Consider the following 17,159-nt stretch of genomic DNA (forward strand, 5'->3'; position numbering starts at 1 on the left):
AATGAACATGAAGCTGTTAAATGCAATAAAATGATGACATGCACAGATGTTTAAATGCATACAGCAGAATGCCCTCTATAGGTATGCAGGGGAAGAAACTGAAGACTGTTGTATTCTTTCCTCCTCTTTGCTACCTCTCATTTTTTTCCCTGACTTCTCTTCTTGTTTTTATTCCTATATATTTCTCCTTCTACTTTTCCTAATTCCTCACTTTTCTTATCTTTCCCTTTCTTCTTTTATCCTCATCATCTGTCCTTCTTTTTTGTTCTGTTATTCTCTACCCTCAACATTTTCTTTTCTCCTTTGCATTATTTTTTCTCACCACATTTTTGTTTCTAATTTCCCTTATTCTCATCCAGTTCTACTTCTGTGCTTATTTTTTATCTTCTTCCTGACTTTCCTAATGACTTACATCTCTCTTTTTGTTTAAAGTTAATATTTTGACTTTTAGAACTGAATTGACGCAAGAAATCTCTCTGCCAGCTCTGTATCTTTTTAAGAGTTAGACAGGACAGGTCTATTGAGTGGCCTGATCTTGTTACAGCTACACTCAACAGCACTTTGCTCTCCTTTTGTCATCTTGTGTCTTCCTCCTCAATCTTAACTCACACCCATTATCTATTGCTACTTTTCATTATAGTTTAATTTAGGGCTCACTATTCTATTTCATGCAGGCGAAAATCCAGTTGACTTCAATGGAAGTTTCTGCAGACTTAATACTGGCAAATTAGGCCCTTAATTATACCATACATCGTTCTGGGCAGGAACCTTGGCTTATGTGTCTGTACGCATCAGTAGCACTACATATTTAATAAATGTTGATGCTGAATTATTTAGCATATCATAATTGATCTCAGTCTAGAACGTCTTTCTTTTAAAACATAACGTGAATAGTTTAAAAGGGTATTAGCAATACTTCCACTTAGAAAAAAATCTGTATGTATTATGTATATATTTTACCTTAACTTTAGAGATTCTAAATATATGCAATCTATAATAGTACTGTAAATCTATAGTTATTTACATTAATAAAATGACTGTACAGGTACCAGTAACACTGTTATTTGTAGGTTTCCATTCCTGTCTGCATAAGCTCAGGTTTGAAATTCTGGAAGTATTTCCTAGATATCTGATTCCTTATTTAAAACCTGGCCCTGAAATGTTAGAAATCTATATACTAGTAGTTCCTGACATTTATGGCACATAATGTTTACAGAAAATATAATTGAAATTCCTTGCAGTTGTTGTTTAATCAACCAGTTTGGTTTGTCATCAACTTGGCATAAGCTTTTAGTCATCCCAAGCCTGTAATTGGCATGAAATAGGAACTAAAACACCCTTTTATTAAAATCATGTTTTTTTCCTGTTGTTGTGGCCCCTAGAACACTCAGATGTGATTTTTGCATATGTTCCACATAATCTTTTGTTAGCAAAACTCTTGTGTCCTTGCAGCCCATGTGTCTGTGGTTTTTAAACCAAATTCAATATAAAAAGTAAACAATATAATGTATGTAATTTCCCTATTTGTAAAGGAGGTGCTACAGTAAATAAAAAAGAGTTCACTGTGAAATCACATGCACATGGATATAAAAAGTAAAAAATTAAGTGTACTGGGGACCACCCCAAGCCCAAAGCAGCCTGAAATCCAAGAATCACAAAGGTGGCTCAAAGCCACTTTGACCTCGCAGTTCCACCCCATCCTGCACTTAGATTTTCTATGCTGCACTTCAAAACAGGCACAACACAGAACATAAACTAGTGTCTGTCCAAGTGGGTTAGACCAGGGGTTCTCAAACTGGGGTTCGGGACGCCTCAGGGGGGTCACGGGGTTATTACATGGGGGTCGTGAGCTGTAAGCCTCCAGCCCAAACCCCCCTTTGCCTCCAACATTTATAATGGTGTTAAATATAATTAAAAGTGATTTTAATTTATAAGAGGGGCCGCACTCAGAGGCTTGCTATCTGAAAGGGGTCACCAGTGCAAAAGTTTGAGAACCACTGGGTTAGACTATGCATTGAGGGGACTATTGCAGCATTCACTAGTACAGCTGCAGATACTGTGTTTCTTATAATTTTCCATTAGAAGTTTTGTTTTTTAAATAGGGGCATATTACTTTGAGAAACTTGGCACATAGGATATCAGGCTGGTTACATTTTTTAAACATAACATTTAATTTAATTTAGTTTGGTTGTATTTAATTTAGAGATGGACAGAATATAATTACTTCATGGTTGGATGATTTCTACAGAACATAGTGCTCAAGCCAAAATGCTTTTATTCTGAACAATTACATTTTTGCAAGCAGCTAGTCCTTCAAGTAACTTAATTGCTCTTGGTATTTTCCAAAAACATATTTTGAAGCCGCTCAGAAGTGCATTTGTGAAACAGATACTTGACAATGCCCTTCATCTTTCATCTCTCAGTATAGAAAAATAGTGTATTTTGTATATATAATAGCATTTTTTTTGCAACAGAACTTCAGGATCAGGCCTATTGAAAACACAGATTTAGGAGAATAGTACATTAAATTTTCTTGATTACAGTGTTTGCATTGTAGCAGTTCCATTCCCAGATTAGAAGGACCAGACATGGTAGACTTAATACAGCATTGGGGATTCAGTAGAACTACACATGAGTAAAACTTTGCCAAATAAGACCCACTGCAAACATAAACTTGTACTCACGTTTCCATCTGACTTCTCACGCCTGACTTCTCATGCTCACGCTTGTTCGTGTGTCTGCAGATCAGAGATTTGCTGATTGTTGGATAGGTATTTATTTAACTTCGCACACATCCAAATCCCTATTTCCACATGAAAAAACTGAGTTGGACTAAAAGCAGAAATGTAAATGTGCACACAAAGATGCATGTTGTCCTGATTTCTATGTGTATAGTTCTAAATTGAAATGGTTAATATATAATTTGATATGTGAATTGAAACAGTTCTAATTTCTCTTGTATAAACATCTAATAATGACACTAATGTGATACTTAAGAGTAAATGATTGCTTTTTTTTTATTTGACCACCATTAAAAGAAATAAGAGGTACAAAACAAAAACTCTATTAAAAGTTTCAGAGTAGCAGCTGTGTTAGTCTGTATCCGCAAAAAGAAAAGGAGTACTTGTGGCACCTTAGAGACTAACAAATTTATTTGAGCATAAGCTTTCGTGAGCTACAGCTCACTTAATCGGATGCATGCAGTGGAAAATACAGTCGGGAGATTTATATACACAGAGAACATGAAACAATGGGTGTTACCATACACACTGTAACAAGAGTGATCAGGTAAGGTGAGCTATAACCAGCAGGAGAGCGGGGAGGAAAAAAGCTTTTGTACTCATGATCAAGGTGGGCCATTTCCAGCAGTTGACAAGAATGTGTGAGGAACTGTGGAGGGAGAGGGGGGGAATAAAGATGGGGAAATAGTTTTACTTTGTGTAATGACACATCCACTCCCAGTCGTTATTCAAGCCTAAGTTAATTGTATCCAGTTTGCAAATTAATTCCAATTCAGCAGTCTCTCGTTGGAGCCTGTTTTTGAAGTTTTTTTTTGTTGAAGAATTGCCACTTTTAGATCTGTAATCGAGTGACCAAAGAGATTGAAGTGTTCTCCGACTGGTTTTTGAATGTTATAATTCTTGACATCTGATTTGTGTCCATTTATTCTTTTATGTAGACTGTCCAGTTTGGCCAGTGTACATGGCAGAGGGGCATTGCTGGCACATGATGGCATATATCACGTTGGTAGATGTGCAGGTGAACGAGCCTCTGATAGTGTGGTTGATGTGTTTAGGCCCTATGATGGTGTCCCCTGAATAGATATGTGGACATAGATGGTGTAGTTTCTTTTGGTAACCCACAGTAGGAACAGAGGGGTAATGGCTTGTAGAAAGTGGTGTTGGAGGGCTGCCTAGCAGCCTCTTGTTCATATTCCGACTTATTCATGATGATGACAGCACCTCATTTGTCAGCCTTTTTGATTATGATGTCAGAGTTGTTTCTGAGGCTGTGGATGGCATTGTGTTCTGCACGGCTGAGGTTAAGGGGCAAGTGATGCTGCTTTTCCACAATTTCAGCCCATGCACGTCGGCAGAAGCGCTCTATGTAGAAGTCCAGTCTGTTGTTTTGACCTTCAGGAGGAGTCCACCCAGAATGCTTCTTTTTTGTAGTCTTGGTAGGAAGGTCTCTGTGGGTTAGCATGTTGTTCAGAGGTGTGTTGGAAATATTCCTTGAGTCGGAGACATCAAAAATAGGATTCTAGGTCACCACAGAACTGTTTGTGGGGGTGGAGGGACAGAAGGAGAGGCAGATTCTTCTGCTGGGCTAAGAGTATAGTTGGACAGATTGACAATATTGCTGGGTGGGCTAAGGGAACCACTGTTGTGGCCCCTTGTGGCATGTAGAAGTTTAGATAATTTAGTGTCCTTTTTCTTTTGTAGAGAAGCAAAGTGTGTGTTGTAAATGGCTTGTATAGTTTTTGTAAAGTCCAGCCACGAGGAAGTTTGTGTGGAAGGTTGGCTTTTTATGAGAGTATCCAGTTTTGAGAGCTCATTCTTAATCTTTCCCTGTTTGCTGTAGAGGTTGGAGCAAATGCGATACAACCGCATTTGCTCCAACCCCTCAGACAGACAAACACCTACAAGATCTCTATCAAGCGTTCTTACAACTACAGTACCCACCTGCTGAAGTGAAGAAACAGATTGACAGAGCCAGAAGAGTACCCAGAAGTTACCTACTAGAGGACAGGCCCAAAAAAGAAAATAACGGAATGCCACTAGCCATCACATTCAGCCCCCAACTAAAACCTCTCCAACACATCATCCAGGATGTATAACCTATCCTGAAGGACAACCCATCACTCTCACAGATCTTGGGAGACAGGCCAGTCCTTGCTTTCAGACAGCCCCCCAACCTGAAGCAAATACTCACCAGCAACCACACACCACACAACAAAACCACTAACCCAGGAATCTATCCTTGCAACAAAGCCCATTGCCAACTGTGCCCACATATCTATTCAGGGGACACCATCATAGGGCCTAATCACATCAGCCACACTATCAGAGGCTCGTTCACCTGCACATCTACCAACGTGATATATGCCATCATGTACCAGCAATGCACCTCTGCCATGTACACTGGCCAAACCGGACAGTCTCTATGTAAAAGAATAAATGGACACAATTCAGACGTCAAGAATTATAACATTCAAAAACCAGTCGGAGAACACTTCAATCTCTTTGGTCACTCGATTACAGACCTAAAAGTGGCAATTCTTCAACAAAAAAAACTTCAAAAACAGGCTCCAACGAGAGACTGCTGAATTGGAATTAATTTGCAAACCGGATACAATTAACTTAGGCTTGAATAATGACTGGGAGTGGATGTGTCATTGCACACAGTAAAACTATTTCCCCATGTTTATTTCCCCCCCCCCCCCCCACACACACACACTGTTCCTCACACGTTCTTGTCAACTGCTGGAAATGGCCTACCTTGATCATAACTACAAAAGGTTTTTTCCCCCCTGCTCTCCTGCTGGTAATAGCTCACCTTACCTGATCACTCTTGTTACAGTGTGTATGGTAACACCCATTGTTTCATGTTCTCTGTGTATATAAATCTCCCGACTGTATTTTCCACTGCATGCATCCGATTAAGTGAGCTGTAGCTCATGAAAGCTTATGCTCAAATAAATTTGTTAGTCACTGAGGTGCCACAAGTACTCCTTTTCTTTTTGCCTATTAAAAGTGTTAATGGACTAATGGACATGACTTAAGGCAGTATATAGTTTTGTCATTTCAAATGTGTTTGGAGAAATGACAAAAGTATACACTGTGGTGATGATATTTTTTTTTTACTTCCATGATTAAAGTTAACCTGAATTAATTCCTGGGGCATTGATGGGAGACTGATCCTGTTCTACTGAAAAATATTGGCCAGTTCTCTTATTTTCTCTTTCTTTACCTCTGAATAGAGAGGGAAGAGCTCCTGAAAGTTGTTTTCTGTTTGAACATGGGCTAACCATATGGAAAGAGTTGAGAGCTGTTTTCTTACTTGATATGGCAATAGGAGCTGTCTTCAAGAAATATCCATTGACTGCTGTCTCAGTGTTGTTACATTTGATAGTTTGCAGATTTCAGTGACATTAATGTAACTACAATGGAGCCATTCCTGATTAAATTTCACTGGTGTAATTGATATGCAAATGAGAAAAAAGTAAGCCCATAATATTAAATGAACTTTCTTTATTCTCACCTGGAACTTTTTTGGGAGACGAGGAGAGGGAGGGGACAGAGCAAGTTATTTTGGACCAAATTTTGGCTATAAAGGGAAAATACAGCATTAATATGTGCTCATATTCTGCTTCATATTAGACTTATGATCCCTTTGCATAAACTATTTCTGCTCAGAGACAGAATAATTGGGATGAGGTACTGTGCTTTGTCCAGATGACCACTTAAGTATATATACATACACTATTCGTATGGACCACTGTCTCTTCAGCTGCTGCTCTGTGATGTAAGTTGTGGAAGACCTGAGGAGATATCTCTCCATGGTTTTATAGGAGAAGCAAAATAGGAAAGGCAGCTTCTGCTATGTGTTCCCACCACTGCCAGCAGGCTTTCAGGTGTTCACCCATGTACCTGATCAGCCAGAACACAGCCATTTAATAGGATTAACATGAAAATGTTGCATGTCTGAGAGGAAAAGCTTGATGCCCTTGCCTTTGTAAATATTTGAGAAAATATATATTAAAATCCATACATTACTTAAAAATAAGTGTCATTTACTTTCAGTAGCTAGCAACTATATGTAGTTAGATATTGTCAGAATTGTCAAAACTAAACTCAATTCTAATAAATTTTTCCTGATTTTGAAGGGTTGGTGTGTTAATAAGCATTGGCAAAACCATTCAAATCAAATACTGTTTGTCACTGTTGAAGATAATGGTTAATTTGGATTGTCCAGAGCCATTGGAGTTACATCTGCACATCATAAATCCCACTATCATCTGCTCCTTTCATTAACTTAAAAAAAAAACAAACAACTCCTGTAAAAAGCGTTTGAAGGGATCAGTGTTGTTTGGTGAAACAAGATTAATAAAAATGTGCCACTACATTAGCTTTTAAATAGCTAGTAAGAGACAATGCTGCTCTTTATATGCACTACAACTTTATATAGATAACATGTTTTGGACACGTGATTATTTTAGCATTTTGTTAGGTTGTTTCTTGGGGAAGATCCCAGGTTCATGAGCTTGTTTATCATTTGTGTAAGGACAATTTACTGGGCAATACCAAAACACAATGAACTTCAATATTTTAAAGAATAAGAGTAAGTATTTCAAGTCCTCAGCTGGTTTACAGATGTGTAAGCTTCGTAGTCCATTTTCTGTTTCCAGCATGGCATTGTGACAATTTTTCTAATAGTCTGTGATAGACTATTGGACTATTGCTATAGTCTGATTTTTATGTCACTCTATTTTGTATTTGTAAAAAGCTGTTCAGGGGTTTCTTTTTGTTGAGCTTGAAATATATGCAAAAAATAATCATAGAATCATAGAATATCAGGGTTGGAAGAAACCTCGGGAGGTTGTCTAGTCCAACCCTCTGCTCAAAGCAGGACCAATCCCCAAGTAAATCATCCCAGCCAGGGCTTTGTCAAGCCTGACCTTAAAAACCTCTAAGGAAGGAGATTCCACCACATAAGAACATAAGAATGGCCATCCTGGCTCAGACCAAAGGTCCATCCAGGCCAGTATCCTGTCTTCCGACAGTGGCCAATGCCAGGTGCCCCAGAGGGAGTGAACGTAACAGGTGATCTAATGATCTCTCTCCTGCCATCCATCTCCGCCCTCTGACAAACAAAGGCTAGGGACACCATTCCTAACCCATCCTGGCTAATAGCCATCAATGGACTTAACCTTCATGAATTTATCCAGTTCTCTTTTAAACCCTGTTATAGTCCTAGCCTTCACAAACTCCTCAGGCAAGGAGTTCCATAGGTTGACTGTGCGCTGAGTGAAGAAGAACTTCCTTTTATTTGTTTTAAACCTGCTAACCATTAATTTCATTTGGTGGCCCCTAGTTCTTATATTATGGGAACAAGTAAATAACTTTTCCTTATTCACTTTCTCCACACCACTCATGATTTTATACACCTCTATCGTATCCCCCCTTAGTCTCTTCTTTTCCAAGCTGAAAAGTCCTAGCCTCTTTAATCTCTCCTCATATGGGACCCGTTCCAAACCCCTAATCATTTTAGTTGCCCTTTTCTGAACCTTTTCTAATGCCAGTATATCTTTTTTGAGATGAGGTGATGCCAGTATATCTTTTTTGAGACCACAGCTGTACGAAGTATTCAGGATGTGAGCATACCATGGATTTATATAAGAGCAGTAAGATATTCTCCGTCTTATTCTCTATCCCCTTTTTAATGATTCCTAACATCCCGTTTGCTTTTTTGACTGCCGCTGCACGCTGCGTGGACGTCTTCAGAGAACTATCCATGATGACTCCAAGATCTTTCTCCTGATTAGTTGTAGCTAAATTAGCCCCCATCATATTGTATGTATAATTGGGGTTATTTTTTCCAATGTGCATTACTTTACGTTTATCCACATTAAATTTCATTTGCCATTTTGTTGCCCAATCACTTAGTTTTGTGAGAGCTTTTTGAAGTTCTTCACAGTCTGCTTTGGTCCTAACTATCTTGAGCAGTTTAGTATCTTCTGCAAACTTCACCACCTCACTGTTTATTCCTTTCTCCAGATCATTTATGAATAGGTTGAATAGGATTGGTCCTAGGACTGACCCTTGGGGAACACCACTAGTTACCCCTCTCCATTCTGAAAATTTACCATTTATTCCTACCCTTTGTTTCCTGTCTTTTAACCAGTTCTCAATCCAAGAAAGGATCTTCCCTCTTATTCCATGACAACTTAATTTACGTAAGAGCCTTTGGTGAGGTACCTTGTCAAAGGCTTTCTGGAAATCTAAGTACACTAAGTCCACTGGATCCCCCTTGTCCACATGTTTGTTGACCCCCCCCCCCTCAAAGAACTCTAACAGATTAGTAAGACATGATCTCCCTTTACAGAAACCATGTTGACTTTTGCGCAACAATTTGTGGTGTTCTATGTGTCTGACAATTTTATTCTTTACTATTGTTTCAACTAATTTGCCCGGTACTGAAGTTAGACTTACCGGTCTGTAATTGCCAGGATCACCTCTAGAGCACTTCTTAAACATTGGCATTTCATTAGCTATCTTCCAGTCATTGGGTACAGTAGCTGATTTAAAGGACAGGTTACAAACCATAGTTAATAGTTCCGCAATTTCACATTTGAGTTCTTTCAGAACTCTTGGGTGAATGCCATCTGGTCCCGGTGACTTGTTACTGTTAAGTTTCTCAGTTAATTCCAAAACCTCCTCTAGTGTCATTTCAATCTGTGACAATTCCTCAGATTTGTCACCTACAAAAGATGGCTCAGGTTTGGGAATCTCTTGAACATCCTCAGCCGTGAAGACTGAAGCAAAGAATTAATTTAGTTTCTCCGTGATGACTTTATCGTCTTTAAGTATCTTGATTGTCCTGGGGCCCCACTGGTTGTTTAGCAGGCTTCCTGCTTCTGATGTACTTAAAAAACATTTTATTACCTTTTAAGTTTTTGGCTAGCTGTTCTTCAAACTCCTTTTTCGCTTTTCTTATTACATTTTTACATTTAATTTGGCAATGTTTATGCTCCTTTCTATTTACCTCACTAGGATGTGACTTCCATTTTTTAAAAGATGCCTTTTTATCTCTCACTGCTTCTTTTACATGGTTGTTAAGCCACGGTCGGTCTTTTTTAGTTCTTTTACTGTGTTTTTTAATTTGGGGTATACATTTGGGTTGAGCCTCTATTATGGTATCTTTGAAAAGTGTCCATGCAGCTTGCAGGGATTTCACTCTAGTCACTGTACCTTTTAATTTCTGTTTAACTAACCTCCTCATTTTTGCATAGTTCGCCTTTCTGAAATTAGATGCCACAGTGTTGGGCTGTTGAGGTGTTCTTCCCACCACAGGAATGTTAAATGTTATTATATTACATTTTCCAAGCGGTCCTGTTATAGTTACCTCTTGGACTAGATCCTGCGCTCCAGTCAGGACTAGATCAAGAGTTGCCTCTTCCCTTGTGGGTTCCTGTACCAGCTGCTCCAAGAATCAGTCATTTAAAGTATTGAGAAATTTTTTCTCTGCATTTCATCCTGAAGTGACATGTACCCAGTCAATATGGGGATAATTGAAATCCCCCACAATTATTAAGTTTTTTATTTTGATAGCCTCTCTAATTTCCCTTAGCATTTCATCGTCCCTATCACTGTCCTGGTCAGGTGGTTGATAGTAGATCCCTACTGTTATATTCTTATTAGAGCATGGAATTACTATCCAAAGAGATTCTATGGAACATGTGGATTCATTTAAGATTTTTATTTCATTTGATTCTACATTTTCTTTCACATATAGTGCCATTCCCTCCACCCCCGCACGACCTGTTCTGTCCTTCCGATATATTTTGTACCCCGGGAACAATTTTGTCCCATTGATTTGTCCTCACTCCACCAGGTTTCTGTGATGCCTATTATAGCAATATCCTCCTTTAACACAAGGCACTCTAGTTCATCCATCTTATTATTTAGACTTCTAGCATTTGTGTACAAGCACTTTAAAAACTTGTCACTGTTTATTTGTCTGCCCTTTTCTGATGTGTCAGATTCTTTGTGAATGTTTCTCATCTGATTTGGCCCATACTTTATCCTCTTTCATTCCCTCCTCCTGACTAAAACCTAGAGAATCTCTATCAATAGACTCTCCTCTTAGAGAAGTTGTGTCTGACCCACGTGCGCCTCGGCAGCAATCGGCTTTCCCCCTAGGTAACCCATTCCAGCGTTTTACCACCCTCCTAGTGAAAAAGTTTTTCCTAATATCCAACCTAAACCTCCCCCACTGCAACTTGAGACCATTACTCCTTGTTCTGTCATCTGGGACCACTGAGAACAGGTAGTTTCAGGTAGTTGAAAGCAGCTATCAAATCCGCCCTTTCTCTTCTCTTCTGCAGACCAAATAATCCCAGTTCCCTCAGCCTGTCCTCGTAAATCATGTGCTCCAGCCCCCTAATCATTTTGGTTGCCCTCTGCTGGACTCTTTCCAATATTTCCACATCTTTCTTGTAGTGTGGGGCTCAAAACTGGACACAGTACTCCAGATGAGGCCTCACCAATGCTGAATAGAGGGGAGCGATCATGTCCCTCGATCTGCTGGCAGTGCCCCTACTTATACATCCCAAAATGCCATTGGCCTTCTCAGCAACAAGGGCACACTGTTGACTCATATCCAGCTTCTCGTCCACTGTAACCCCTAGGTCCTTTTCTGCAGAACTTCTGCCTAGCCACTCAGTCCCTAGTCTGTAGCAGCACGTGGGATTCTTTTGTCCTAAGTGCAGGACTCTGCACTTGTCCTTGTTGAACCTCATCAGATTTCTTTTGGCCCAATCCTCTAATTTTTCTAGGTCCCTCTCTATCCTATCCCTACTCTCCAGCCGTATCTACCAATGAGATCAACTTTATCTGTTTTGAGGTAAAAAAAATTCGAAACATTTTTTTAGATCTGTGATAACCTTTCACAAGCTTTTCCTATTAAATAATGCATTCTCAATTAAAACTCAGCAGGGGAAATATATAACAGAATTGTAGGCATATAGAGTTTCTGCATAGATGTTATGTGTTTTTATATAGTTAAAGACACATCTGCAGCTGATTTGAATGCTGGTCTTAGGGTATTATCTGTGTAAAATGCTAAGTCACTTTTCTTGGAAATATTTAAAAAGTTTAAACTCGGAGAGGAAATTCCAATAAGTAGTAATCCTATGACCACATACTTTTAAAGAAAGTGGATAGATTGCAAAATATATGATCCTTCTGCTTTAAGCATAGGATTACTCCCTGCACTGCAGTATATCTGTAGTTTTGATATTGTCAACAAACATGTCCAAATAATGATTGATATTTACATGTCATCTTCCAGTAAAATGTGGAATTACTTAAAATCTATAATTTAAATTTTAAAAGAAGGAATTAAGTTGGCTATTACACGCTAAACCTTCCCCCAAGTGTGTTGTGGAAGTAAGAAGCCATGAAAAACTGGTTTGCAAGAACTGGTTTTAAATTTTCAAGGCAAAACTAATAAGACTGCTATTGTACCTTATATCTCACTGAGTTTATTTTTTATACAATTTTGAAGGTTAAACATTCGGGACAATGTGGAAATGATAAAACTCCACAAACAACTGATGGAAAAAGGCAATGCTCTCGCAGCAATGGAAGGGAAATTTCTTCAGCTTCAAGAGGTAACTAACTCGCAATCAGTAACATTCCATTCTCACATCATATGACAACACTGAACACTGGAGAATTGATGGAATAAAATATTGCATGCATGCTACCTGAAATTTACAATGTTTCCAGTGTTAAAGTAGTTTTGCAGAAGGGTCCAGCAGGCCCTACAGATCTTGCATGTATGCAGTGAGCTCATCCATGGGAGTGCAAGGGTTTGGTGTGGTCCAGTTTTCATTATACAGGTAAACTGTAGATTTCCAGCTGTCTCAGGTAATGATTGAAAACTTTCTAAAACAGGGTTTCATAAAACAAATGTTGTTTTCAGTGTGAATTTGAAATATGGGGCTGGAGCTGAGTGTTGATAAAACATAAATGTGGCTGTTCGTGGATTGGCTTTTACTTGTGTCTGTAACAGGAGTAGGCAACCTATGTCACACGTGCCAAAGGCAGCATGCAAGCTGATTTTCAGTGGCACTCACACTGCCCGGGTCCTGGCCACCGGTCCGGGGGGCTCTGCATTTTAATTTAATTTTAAATGAAGCTTCTTAAACATTTTAACAGGTTTCAGAGTAGTCTCTAAGGTGCCACAAGTACTCCTTTTCTTTAAACATTTTAAAAACCTTATTTACTTTACATACAACAATAGTTATATATTATAGACTTATAGAAAGAGATCTAAAAATGTTAAAATGTATTACTGGCACGCGAAACCTTAAATTAGAGTGAATAAATGAAGACTCGGCACACCGCTTATGAAAGTTTGCCGACCCCTGGCCTATAATATAAGGGAAACCATTTTTAAGGACAAGTTTATATCACATGAAGCATAATTTTCTGTAAAATAACCACCAGAAGTAAGGCTGTTTGCTACATGGTGGACTCCATACATGGTCTGAAGGTCCATATCCTTGCCGCCTTCTCCAACTTCCCCTCTCACGTATACCCATGGAGGGCCCTGTGCTGGTCCAGGTAGAAGTGGGACAATGGCAGTGAGGCAGCTAACCATTTCCCCTCTGTGCTGTTTGGACCCTTCAGGCAATGAACCTGTGCGCCTAGAGGGGGGTCCCCCTCCTTAAAGTGCAGCAGTACCAGATATATTTGTTGTTTATAAGAGGTATAGTTTGGGGCTATTGTTTCTCACATCTGACAGGGGTGTCATAGTAAGTGAAATATTATTCAAATACTTTGGCCTTTTTTGAAGTTAAACCTTTCTTTCAAATTCTTATAAGCAATAGATTTTCTGTTTTATGCATGTGCAAACTTCCTTCACAGTTGCAAACTGAAATAGTGATCCAACAAACCATAAGTTTCTAAGCCAGAAAACTTACTGAAATAAGAGTGACACATTTTTAAAACTTCAAGCCAAAGAAACCTTTGATGGACAGTTGCAGCATTAACAGTGCAGAATAAGGGATTGGTAAATACAGAATAAATAACAAGCAACTGAAGTAGAGGGCTATAGCTCCATCATGAGTCTGTATGGGTGTCTTTAAACTTAAAGAACAAAGCTCAAGTATTTGCTACAGCCAGAAAACCCTGAGATAAAGTTATCATCCTGAAAAAAATGAATAAGACACACACAGTTTTCATAATAATTATGAAATGTAACTAATCATAGAAAACAGCACAGAATTTCTAATGTGAATAGCAAACCAGCACACATTGACAGTGTAGCACCATTCAGTAGTGATATGTTTTTCAGAAGTATATTTGTTTTCATAAATATTGAAATTAATTAATATGTACTTTCAATTTCCACCAGTTGAAATGCAAATACTATCTACCCATTTTCCCTTTTAATCTGGACCAGCACATTTACTGTGCAACCAGGGGATGATAAAAGCTGAAGATCCTACTCTAGCTAATGGCCTGAAATATATCCATGTTATCATACACGCATAGAGAAAGTGTTTTAATATAGTGACAGTTGTCCTTGTGTGGGCCGTCTGGATGAAAGAATCATGCAGTCTGCTTAGAAATACTGAGGGGCCCAGAAACTCTCTTCTGATTATTTATTTACTATCCCTTATACGAATATTAAAAAAATAAAGTTTCTTGATTCTGAAACTGATATTCTGGATTTCATGAACCGTAGAGCAAAACTTGCTAAATTATTATTTTATGTCGTTTCCAGTTTTAATTCTAAGGAATTAATTCTGCTCTCACTTACCCCAGGGCAACTATTGATTGCACAGGTGTAATTGAGATCCAATTTGATTCTGTGGCCTGATTCTCTGGGGTACTTTTACCGCAGTGTAGCACCATTAATCTCAATGAAGTTACTCCTGATTTACACCAGTGTAAGTGCAATCAAAATCAAGCCCTTTATCTTTTTATGTGCAGGCATGTTCCCCAAAGGATAAAGTGCCAGACACCAGTGAAATCCAAAAAACTAGAAATCACCAACCCAGTTACCAGCTTGAGACAGGGTATAAAAGGAGAACAGAAAAGGGCCAAGGGCAAAGCCCTAGGGAACTGCCACAGAGAGTAGGGGAGGAGAGGAGGAGAACCCACTATAAGAGATGCTGAAAGAATGGACAGAGTTCAGTAGAAGAAGAGCCAGAAGAAGACTGTGTCTTGAAAGACCAGTGAAGATAAAGAGTGAAATCCTGACCTCGTTGAAGACAATAGCAAAACTCCCATGGACTTTAATGGAACCAGGTTTTCACCCCAGATATCAAGAGCAGGATTGACAGTATGTATCAAAAAGAGCTGAGAGATTGTGGAAGATGAGGATAGCCGTAGAGGCCCTAGGTTGTCTGGAAGTTGGTTATTAGAAATTCTAGTGCATGAAGTTTCAGTAAAGTTTAAAAAGGTCGGAAGCCACATTAGAAGGGATCTGAGACGGACTAGGACAAGAGAAAATCGATACATTGATTGTAGACTGTATGTTCAGTGATTTGAGAGATGAAGAGAAGGAGAAAGATGGGGTGGTATATGGAAATGCAGGTAATATTGAGGGATTTTTATGTATTTATATATTTACTGAGGATAGGAGAGTTGAGGGCATATATATTTTGAGAGAGGGAAAAACCATAGGATAATGAGAGGTTGAGAAGTAGGGCAAGGGAGGGGTTGAGTAGAAGGGTAATGTAAGTAAGGAAGTTGGAAGGGAAGAGATTAGAAATGGAGGACATCAAGGCTGATGATTGGGGAAAAGGAGAGGAGTTTGAGAAGAAGGGAAATGAGTGGAAAGAAGGTGGGGCAGAGAGTTCTCAACATATTTTGTCAGGTTTTTTTTTTCTCTTTAAAGAAGGTAGCAAATAATGTATAGAGATATAAGATGGGGAAGAAGGCAAGGGAGTGTGACAGATATGACAATATCCTGCAATAGCCTAGTTTAACCTTTTGGAATTAATTTTAGGAGTTCATCGTATTAAAAATGCAAATACTTATTTGTTATTGTGTTAAATTATTTATTGTAAACCCAAGGATGTGTTATGCGCTTGAAAGGACTCTTTGAAACAATGTGCTATGCAAAGTAGGGGGATTTCTAGGAAATACTTGGGAGGAGGGGGAATGCAAATGACCCACCCCAGGATCCATTCTTTTGAAGCCGCACCTTGGACAGAAACCTATTGTCTGTCCAATTATCTATTCATGGTCACTTCAAAGACCCAAACTGAAGATAGGAGGGGGCTCAGATACATGAGCAGGTTTGTTCTGAGCTAAAGCTGTGATGAACTTGTAATCACAGGAAAAAAACTTGTGGGGTTTGATAGACTAATCACCAACCAAGAATCCTTGTTGGTGATCTTTGGTAAGCTTATTGGCATGGGTGTAGATTGTATGATTTGTTTTTAGTATGTTTTCTCTGTAATGCTTTTACCTTAAGAATAAACGTGCATGCTTAGAAAATACTGTGGTAATTTCTAAGTGTTGATAATTACACTGTCTGCCATCTCTGAGGAGAAAGCAAAGCAGGCCTGTCTTCCTGTTTCTAGTGAAGCCAAAGTATGGTTAGGGAACTGTTCTTCCTGGAAATCCCCTGATCGGAAGGTGGAGAGACCTGTGCCTCCCCCAAAGAAAGGCAGTGGCTGTGGCGCTGGAAGCCTAAAGTGGGTGCCCTCGCTGGACTATAGAGGAGGAATACAAGTGCAGTTATATAACTTTCTTAAGAAAGGAATCAAAGGCTGCAAATAAGTGATGAGGACTATGGATAATATACTTAATTTGTTCTGGTTTCAGAGTAACAGCCATGTTAGTCTGTATTCGCAAAAAGAAAAGGAGTACTTGTGGCACCTTAGAGACTAACCAATTTATTTGAGCATGAGCTTTCGTGAGCTACAGCTCACTTCACGAAAGCTCATGCTCAAATAAATTGGTTAGTCTCTAAGGTGCCACAAGTACTCCTTTTCTTAATTTGTTCTGCGATTTCTCTGGTATGAGAGCATCTGCCATATTTGCTGCTTTACGTAAGGGTTATTTTATGGATAAATGGGTGGTGAAAGATCAAGTGGATGACTTTTTTTCTTAAGTCATTTTTGAGAGTAGTTATTCCGCACGTAGACTCCTCAGAAAAGACTGAACAAAATTGCACAGAATTCTCTATCAGTTTCTGTCTTAAACTCCTGAAAATATTACATGACATAGAATTGTGGAAAACATGAAAACTAACTTCCCCCATCCAAAACCATCCATTAAAGACTCCTATATTTATATAATTACATGTTAGGTTTAGAGAATGTTAAATAGCAGACTAGCCAGAAACAAAACAGCCTAACAGCCATATTTGTCTGAATGTGATTTACAGTGAAAGTCTTTATAATGAATCGG

General features: G+C 38.9%; 1 protein-coding gene across 14 annotated transcripts in view; it reads left to right on the plus strand.

The window, feature by feature from the left end:
- Window positions 1–17,159, plus strand: part of RPGRIP1L (RPGRIP1 like) — a 142,070-nt gene that overhangs the window by 19,824 nt on the left and 105,087 nt on the right. For 13 of the 14 annotated variants that reach the window (XM_073307595.1, XM_073307597.1, XM_073307594.1 and 10 more), the window contains one exon: window positions 12,289–12,394. In XM_073307595.1, the coding sequence (XP_073163696.1) occupies window positions 12,289–12,394 (106 nt within the window). Of the gene's footprint in view, window positions 1–12,288; window positions 12,395–14,726; window positions 15,301–17,159 lie in introns of those variants that run through there. The other variant, XM_073307605.1, reaches the window with a different exon arrangement.

This window comes from Lepidochelys kempii, chromosome 12 (assembly GCF_965140265.1).
Source record: "Lepidochelys kempii isolate rLepKem1 chromosome 12, rLepKem1.hap2, whole genome shotgun sequence".
NCBI lineage: Eukaryota > Metazoa > Chordata > Testudines > Cheloniidae > Lepidochelys > Lepidochelys kempii.